Source organism: Myotis davidii, unplaced genomic scaffold, assembly GCF_000327345.1.
Source record: "Myotis davidii unplaced genomic scaffold, ASM32734v1 scaffold30, whole genome shotgun sequence".
In the NCBI taxonomy this organism is placed as follows: domain Eukaryota; kingdom Metazoa; phylum Chordata; class Mammalia; order Chiroptera; family Vespertilionidae; genus Myotis; species Myotis davidii.
This window is the reverse complement of record NW_006282874.1, coordinates 3,241,102-3,250,502: the sequence shown is the minus strand read 5'-3', so window position 1 is coordinate 3,250,502 and position 9,401 is coordinate 3,241,102. Positions and strand designations below refer to the sequence as shown.

At 47.4% G+C, this 9,401-nt stretch overlaps 1 protein-coding gene across 1 annotated transcript in view; it reads right to left on the bottom strand.

Moving 5' to 3' along the window:
• The window catches only part of ADCY8 (adenylate cyclase 8 (brain)), a 137,080-nt gene that overhangs the window by 17,280 nt on the left and 110,399 nt on the right, over positions 1-9,401 (bottom strand). Inside the window, exons 11-12 of the mRNA XM_015561453.1 lie at positions 6,423-6,595; positions 1,176-1,254 (exon numbers count right to left, since the gene is read on the bottom strand). Of these exons, the coding sequence (XP_015416939.1) occupies positions 1,176-1,254; positions 6,423-6,595 (252 nt within the window). The remainder of the gene's footprint in view (positions 1-1,175; positions 1,255-6,422; positions 6,596-9,401) is intronic.

Sequence of the window (9,401 nt, the reverse complement as noted above, 5' to 3'; positions counted from 1 at the left end):
CTCTTTCCTCCCCTGTGACTGCACCTCACCACCCCCTTTACGGCAAACGGCTCCAGGTTCTTGAGGTTTGGGCTGTTTCATCCCTGGCTTCTTAGGGTTCGTTGCCTCTCCGTTCCCATGGTGATTTCTCAGTGATCTGTTTCTATTTCTGCTTTAGCTGACGTCTTCCTGTTTTGTTTTATTTTGCTTTCTGGTTACTTTTTTGGAAGTGTGTACAGACCAAGGAAAGATGGACAGGAGTCCAGAGGGGAGCATGGGCCAGCAGGGAGTGGCTCTGCAGGGGTTGGGAATCCCCCAGGGATGACATTACCGCGTCCATGGTCTCGGTTTGCATGGAGAAGTTCTACGGGGACAGCAGGTGACACCAGGTGAAGCCTGCTGAGATGCTCCCATGCAGAATGTCTTCTCGCCCCTCCAACTCTTGAGGTCCTTGGACAACCTGTTCTCAACTCGGCACGTGCCCCCTGGCATTATTTGGGGCTGCTCTCCTCCGAGAGACTGGAACCTTGGGCCCAGGGATGGGGTTCTGGACAGTGCTAGGCACAGTGCCCCCCAGACCCTGGCAGAGGAGAGGCTCAGAGGGAAGTGGCATCATTCGGGTAGGCGCTTTATCTACTCGGGACACATCAGTGACGAAGCACTTCCTATGGTTACGTAAGGCCATGAGCAAAACGCTGCCCAATAATAAAAAAATGATTCTTCCAAATGCCCTGCTTAAGTGTTCCTACCTTTTTAGAAATGAGGAAACTGAGACTCAGGGAGATAAGCAACATGCCCAAGGCCACCAGCTGCCGAGAGGCAGAGGCGGGATTGGAACCCCGGCTCAGCTGGTCTGGCACCCAAGTGTCTGCATGCACAACTCTGATCGTCACAATTTCATCCAGGCCACGGGACTGGGAGAGAGCCGTTTCCCTCAAGCAGAAATCAAAAGCTCTGTGTTTGTTTGTTTTGTTTTAAGGACAATGGTCTCTTTGAAAGAGCTATCCTTAAGACGTATTGTTTGCCATCTTCTCCAACTTTGTGTTTTATGAAGTGGCCTATATTAGAAATTGATTTGTTGGGAATCACAGCTTGCTGCAAGCAGCTACTAGTCATGTGCTGCAAAGAAGAGCCAGCTTTAGGCCGGCGGGAGATGCCAGGCAACCAAAGGCAGGCTGAGCAGAAGGTCAGGTTACCTGCTGTCCGTGGTAGAACACAGCGAGGAGGAACATGGCCATCAGCAGCAGCGACGCCTCCTTGGTCCCCAGGAAATCTCTGTTGGAAGAAGAAATGCAAATGGCAACCATGAAGGGACTTCAGGGACATGCGATAGGAAACTGAGGCTCAGAAAGGAGCAGGATAAAAAGAAAGATCACCCGCTAGTTCATGGACGCAGCTTGGGGGCGGGTTTCCACTTTGGCTAATTCAGAAATCCGTTGGCCCCCAAAAGCACGAGGTCACTTAGGTCACACCTGGGGGAAGCCTGTGGAGTCTAGCATTCAGACAGTGTGCTCACATGTATAATGATGTCGTCTCTCACAGATGCAGAGACAGACTGGTGGCTGCCAGAGGGGGGAGCGGCTGGGGACTGAGTGTAAAAGCTGAAGAGATTGAGAAGTACACATTGGTAGTTGTAGAATAGTCATGGGGATGTAAAGTACAGCCTAGGCCAGTGGTCGGCAAACTGCGGCTCGCGAGCCACATGTGGCTCTTTGGCCCCTTGAGTGTGGCTCTTCCACAAAATACCGACTTCTGCGCATGGGCCACGAAGTTTCAGTCACACTGTACGTGTGCGCCCGCACGTGGTATTTTGTGGAAGAGCCACACTCAGGGGGCCAAAGAGCCGCATGTGGCTCGTGAGCTGCAGTTTGCCGACCACGGGCCTAGGGAATAGAGTCAATAATACTTTAGTAACTATGCTGCTAGGTGGGTACTGGAAATATTGGGGGGTGGGGAACACTTTTTAGTAACTGTGTGCTGCCAGGTGGGTACTGGAAATATCGGGGGGCCGGGGGGGGGGGGGGGGGGAGGATTGGATTGTCTAACCATTGTGCTGTACACCTGAAACTAATCCCAAAAAATATTGAAAAAAAATCTATTTGCAGGACACCTTTTCTACATTTCAAAGAGCCTTAGACTTTCTGGTCACAAAAATGCACACGAAGACTTTTCTTAGAAATCATCCTGTTTAAGAGGCAGTGGGGGTGGTTGCTCTTTGCCGCTCCCTATCCTCAGCGCTGTAGGAATCACACTTAGATTCTTCCATCAGTTGTGTCAAGGGGACACTGTTTGATTCTGTCAATTCTGAAATTCTTACATCTGTTCTCTGAGTCGGGCACTGTTGTTACCCCCATTTCAAGCCCCATGTCCTTCAGTAAAGGCTTTGTTCCATGTGTCATTGTGTCAGCTCTCACACTCCATCCCGTCCTTCCTGAGGCACAAGCTGCTGGTCGCTGACCGGCCGGCCTCTTCGGGCTCTCAAGAGGAGCAAGCTGGAGGGCAGCTGAAGACGGCCAGCAACCAGTGTACACTTACACGCTGACCTGACCTTCAGCCATCAAAGAAATTCAGAAGGCGGCCAGGGAATCTCTTGTTTGATTCCAAATGTTCTTCTCTTTCATTTCGGCACCATATGAAGCCTTTCTCAGGACAACCTCGGCCAGGAGGCAGAGAGTTTGGTGGAGCTTTGCATGTGGACACAGGTGTCTTTGGAAATGAACAGTTCCCCCCAACAGGCTTCCTCTGGCTGAAGAAGAAAACCCCAAATAAAAATGCTCAAGGCATGTCATCTTAATAGAAGATTTTTTTCAATATTATTTTGTATTAGTTTTAAGTGCACAGCATAGTGGTTAGACAGTCATATACTCTACAAAGTGACCCCCCCCACCTGATATTTCCAGTACCCACCATGCACCATTATAGTTATTAAAGTATTGACAGTATTAGAGGCCCAGTGCACAAAATTCGTGCACTGGAGAGGGAGGAGATCCCTCAGTCTGGCCTATGCCCTCTCACAATCCGGGACCTCTTGGGGGATGTCTGCCTGCTGGCTTGTGGCTGGATGGTCTTCTGCTGCTGCACAACCTGCTGCTTGAGCTTCAGCAGCTGCTGCATGTGCATGGGCTGGGCCACCATGGTCTGTCCTGTGAACACCATCGAGTGGGTGAGGCAAGCATGGAGGCAGGCTCACCCTGAGTTCCCTGTGCTTCCCTGAGTCACTGAGTTGTTCAGACTGACTGCCTTCTACAGAGAACGGCAGGGGGATCAGGCCTAAGCCAGCAGTTGGATATCCCTCTTGCAGTCTTGGGGGATGTAGCAGTGTGCCAGGCAGCAGGTGGCCAGGGAGGAGACTGAATCGGGGCCCAGCACTGAGCTACTCGGGCTTATCTAGGCCCACTTCACCTGCTGCCTGGAGTCGGGAGAGGCTCCCGCTTTGGCAGCTGTGCTCACAGCTATGAGCCCAGCTTCTGGCTGAGCAGCACTCCCCCTGTGGGAGCGCACTGACTACCAGGGGGCAGCTCCTGCGTTGAGCGTCTGCCCCCTGGTGGTCAGTGTGCATCTTAGCAATTGGTTGTTCTGGTTGTTTTGTCAAGTGGTTGCTTAGACTTTTATATTTATAGATAGATTGCCTATATTGTTTTTTATGTCTGTGGACATTGTGACTTGCTTCCCATCACCTCCTGTTTTATCCCCCAGGTTTCTCCATCTCAGACAAGTGCCCCCTCATCCATTCTCCCAGGTGCTTGAGCCAAAACCAAAAACAAAACTGGGAGAGAGGCATCACCACTCCGTTATCCCAATCCTGTCCACTGTTCCACCAAAATATATCCTCAGTCTTCCCACTTCTCTCCCCCTCTTCCTCCAGCACTTAAGTCCAGCCACCATGATTCCCAGTAGCCTCCTAATGTTACTGTCTACAATCTACTTTCTTACATGGCTGCCAGAATATTTATTATCACTAAAGACAGATCACGTCACTCACTTGTTTTATCGCCTCCCAATCGTGAGCACACAAAAACTCAGAACTCACTCAAAATAACTTAACTCTGGTGTGGCTTAGGGACATAATGGGGCCATGGTAGACAAGATGCAATGTGTAGAGGGAGGAGGAGTGAGTATTAATGTGGCTGCACCCAGGCGATGCCACCTTTCCCTTTTCTATTCTTGCTGGAGGCCAGCTGGAGTAGCACAGGGCTCAGGATATGGGGGCAGCTTCTAGCCAACCTTTATGCTAAAAGACCCTCTGGCTTATACAGAGCCAGGCCCAGCTCAGTGCTCTAGGTGGAACGGGTAGATGGGGCTGGGAATATGCTCTCTCATGGGGAGGTATTCAGATTTATGAATTTCTAGTTCCATCTGCCTTTTTAAGAGATCAGATGCTAATAATAGATGATACTCATTATTGTGTTTCTTTTCTGTAGCCCCAGCAAATCACATAATTATTGAGCATTTGCATGCCAGGGACATGCTGGGATACAGAAATGAAGAAGGCACCATTGTCTTTGTGCTCAAAAGAGTCCACTAAAAAAGAATAGAAAATCAAACAGACAAATAATTTTGTAACATGATAGACTCCATAGTAGGAATACATCCTTGTTGCCATGGGAATGAATAGGATGTAGCTTAGGAGGACTCAAAAGCTCAGTCTTAAAGGATGGCAAATCTTGGGAGGTCAGGGTGAGATGGGCTTTATAGGTATGGGACATATATCTTGCTTAGCTAGCCGTTGACAAGCCTCTAGAGTTAGGGTGAGAAGTAAATGTCACATGTCAAGTTTGAGGCATAGTCAGTGAGCAGGAGAAAGTGCTCAGATCTACTGGAGCTGTTTACTACCACCAATGCTGAAGTGAAGAGGGTTGGACTGTGAGCCCCATATTATCATCCAGCATTTTAGGACTAGGATTCATTCATTCATTCATTCATTCATTCACTCATTTATTTCTTAACTCATAGTCACTACAGTGCTTATTTTGGGGAGAACAATAGGGATATTTTAGTACCACTCTTTTCTCCATGTCACTTAATTCTTTGGCCCCTGAAGATTGAGGACTCCTGAAAAAATAACTAATGACATGAGCTTTGTACTCATGCAGACCCAGGTTCCAATCTCAGCTCTGTTAATGACCAGTTGTTTGACCTTGGAAAAGACATTCTATACCTCTGAGCTTCAGTTCACTGCCCATTGTGAAAGACTCTGATAGCATTTACCTGCATAACTGGAGGAGTAAATGAGCAAATCTTGGTGATGTGCTGGGCATGGTGTATGGCCCATGTCTCCCTCCCTCTCTCCACCCCATAAAGCTCCCAGCTCATGATCTTTAAAAAATCACTCGTTCACCCGGCTTAGTTTGAATGGGAAATGTCATTTGTTCAGCTCCCCCTAAATGCATCCCAAACTCCTGCTCTGCTGCCACTTCTAATATCCTTTTCTTTGTGATGCAGATGCTTTTTTTAAGCGGAAGAATTTATCACTTAAAACGTGCTTTCAAGAGGAAACATAAATACCTCTTGAATCATTCGGAAAGCAGTGATGACTAGGTCAAATTCAGAGGAAAAGTAAAAGGAAATTGTGCATGGTCTTTGAGTCTTTCTGATGTCCTTCAGATGGAAAAAATATGGCCTGAGTAGAGACTGCAGAAGATGCATAGTAAGTCAGCCAGGTCAAGGGACATCCAGAAAGAATTGTGATTTGAATTCAGAAGAAAAATATTTTTGTAGCTTCTATGGTTATAGGCTGAAATCATACAAAATTATAATACTTTGCTTGATATTAGGTGGTAGAGACTAAAACTAAGAACATTTTGAACTAATTTATTTGTATTAATAAAATAATTGAATTAATAGTACCACCTCCCTATGTTAATAGAAAAGAACATAAGTGAAAACACATGCGGGATAATGTCATTTTCAGGGCAATAACAATCTTTAGAGACATCATATCAGATGTCTCATAAAAATTAGTACTTAATTTGAGTGTTTACTCATTATAGAAATATTTATGCCAATTGTGAATTTGGAAGCAGATAAAAATTCACAAATAAAACAAAAATTGTCCTTAAGCCTGCCATCCAGAGAAAACAATAGTTAATATTTTGGGGGTCCATTAAGTGAACAATGTCCACTATTATTAACATTGCTACAGTCAAATTATAATCAGATCCTCCAAGTGTGGGATCTGTTAAAGGTGAAGGAGTCGTAAATTATTAGGTTAAGAGGAGACCTGAGCTGTGATTCAATCCAAAATTTAACTCAGTAATTAATCTGTAATTAATATAAATGGTGAAACTGAAAACTAGAGATTTTGCCTAGACTTGTAAGCTAGAGAGCCCCTCAGCTGAGAAATACACTGATCTTCAAACGGTCCCCAGGTTTCCCTAACTCCACCTCCATCATTTCCCACAGGAAGCTGGGCACTTTCTGAACACGCGTTGGTGGGCACTTACTCTCCACTGTGGTTCAGGTTGTCATAGCGCAGGAAGAGACCTGAGTAGATGGTCTCGGTCAGCAGGGCATAGATGGCGATCATAATGAGCAGCACGGCCAGCTTCAGGACAGAGTTGAGTCGGAGGAAAACCGCACAGGTCACCATGGCCAACACGCCCGTGAAGACAAAGTACTGGAAGCAGAGAATGTAGGTGGTCAGGCTCAGAGGGACGTGGGGGTTCACTCTCCCACTCACGGATGCCAGTAGGTCTCCTTGTACAGATGTCCGCTGAGGGTCTCCCTTTGGAGGTCTCAGCCATCCTTAATTCAGCAGCTCCACATTGAACTCCTCATTTCATTACCACCTCCCCAACACTCTGTTCCCTGTTTTGGGGGGACTTTACACACCATCCCTTAAGCCAGAAACCTTGATCGCATCTTTGCGCCTTCCTTTTCCCCACATTCCACAGCCAGGTCATCCTAAGTTAGAATCCACTTCCTCCCTGGATCTCGCATCCAGCCACCTTTCTCCTTCCACCTGCTTCTGTTTAGTTCTCACCTACAGTTTTGGAACAGTGTTCTGGCAGCTTTGCCTGCTTCCTGCACCCAGGCCCCCCGAATGCAGACCATCATTCTACCCAGTGTTTCTAAAGCGCAGACCGCATCATGTCACTCCTTAACTTGAAGCCCCTTTATTGCTCCCCATTCCTTCCAAGTCTCTTCTCCTTTCTGAACAGCAAAGCTCTCCAGGCCTCATACAGCGGATGGATGCCCTTGCACTTTCCGAACCCCGATGTGTGGCCCAGCCTCACTGCCGGCCAGCTGTTCGCCTGCTCTCCCAGGCATCAGTGCTTTGTACTCCCTGTGTGCTGTCGCTCAAATCTCATCCAGGCGACCGAGCCGAATTCCTCCGACAAACTCAGTGTCCTCTCTCTGAGAAGCTTTCCTGCACATCTCCAGGTGCTTCTGGATACGGCCTCATTCCTGCACAGTGCCCTTTCTAGCCCAGCGTAACGTCCGTCACCTGTATTAGAAGTGGCTGTTCAGATGGCCAGTTTAGAGCCACTCAGTGGCAGGGTGATTCCAGGGGCTCCCACCTATTAGTCTGCGCAGCCGATTTCAGCTTCTGTAGGAAGCTCCTCCGTCTATTTCTCTGACAGAAGTATCCCGATATTGCATTTGGGATGGTTGGTTTAGATTCTGACTATTCAGTGAGGAAAAGAACCAGACCTGTGTCATCAAAGACCCACTTGGTGGCAGTACTTTGCTCTTTGTACCCACTTTCTCTTATAATTTTCAAAACAACATCAGTCAAGATGAGAATCATAATTTCCACTTTGCAGGTGAAGAAACGGAGGCTCACAGAGCTTAAGTAAATTATTTAACTTCTGTTAGCTAGAAAGTGACACACGAACACCTTGATACGACCTGTCCTTGTAAAGGTGACTCTGGCAAGTACACTGGGCTTGGCCATTTCTAAAGTCCATTCCTGTCTTGCTATACTCGGCTCTTTATAACAACTTGTCTTTTCCCTCCTACTACATGGAGAGCTATTTCTGTATGAGCCAAGGAGATAGGTAAGAATTCCCAGAAATTCCCTGAGAAACTACTGAACACATGTTTATTGACTTCTTAAAGCAGACTGACTCATTCATGTATACTTGTCAGAAATGTTGATATCAAAAAAATGTGGACAGCACCCTGACAGAGTTCCCAGTGAGGGCGAAGGCCTCTGCCTTTAGGGTGCACGGGATGGACTCAGAAATGAACGACTGTCCCTGCTCCCAAGAAGCCCAGGGTCTGGGGCGTCCTTTATCGTCTCTTCCTTTCCCAACCAACCCAGTTATGTCCTCATCTCAGATGGAGTGAATAAGCTTTCTTCACTTCTCCAAGGTCTTCCCTGGCCAGGCTTGAAGGGAACTCATTTTGATACGTTTGTGCAGGAAGCTGCGAGTGAAGTGAGCAGGTGAGAAGTTCATTCTCAAGTGTGTTTTCTCCATCCAGAGAAACTTCCAAGATCTTCCATTTTCCCAAACGGAGGAAAGAGGAGTAGATCTGAGGGTCCCAAGTTCATTGTTACCTGCATCACGTGAAGGGTTGCCCATGGCTTTGCCAATGCCAGTTATGCATCACTTACTAGGTCAAAAGCCATCGAAATGATCATGCCCTTAAGCAAAACGTTATTAAAAATTTTAAATGCAATGAGTATTTATGGAGTTCCTGCTGTAGTCAAGGCATGGTGGTAGGTTCTGGGAATTCAAAGCTAAGAGGTAGCCAGGCCTAGTATGTGAAGCAGGCACAGAAATGCCAACGGTACTTCACTGTGGAAAATGTTCTGGCAGCAATGGGAGCTTGTGTGATGGGGACATAGAGACAGGAGAAGAAATAAGAACTAAAATTATAATAGAAATAAATTAAAATAAATATTTATTGGGTATGCATTCTGTGCCAGGTCCTCCATGAATGACTTTATACACTTCGTCTTACTTAATTTTTAAAATGGCCCAAGGACAGATGCTCAGGGTAATTCTTGCACACTGCCCAGCTAGGCCCTTCTGATGATGCTACCCAATGCCCCTGAATTACAAGGCTTTTCAGTCTGGCTGGCAGGGAGAAAAACAACCCCTTTCCAGCACTGTGTGAGCCCCAGGCACGGATCCTTCCAGACGGCTCTCCCCCAAGCACCAGGTGGTTCCTTCACCTGCGCTGGTGGAACCCTTTGTGGATCTCTGGGCTCCTCTGTGCAGCTCTCTTCCCTCTGTCCTGCAAACTCTAGCCCCATGGCCTCCCCAGACTCTCAGCTCTGTCTTCCCAAATCAGGTTCCACCTGGGTTTCCCCAGCCTGAGCCACAGCCTGAAAGCTGGCCTACAGCAGCCACACAGCGCAGGGACCACAGGGCTCATTCCATGGGCTTCCGGCTTCTCTAGGGTCACTGTCTGATGCCCAGTTTGTTTGCTTTTAGTAGTTTCAGGTGCGAAGGTAAAATATCTCTCTGCTA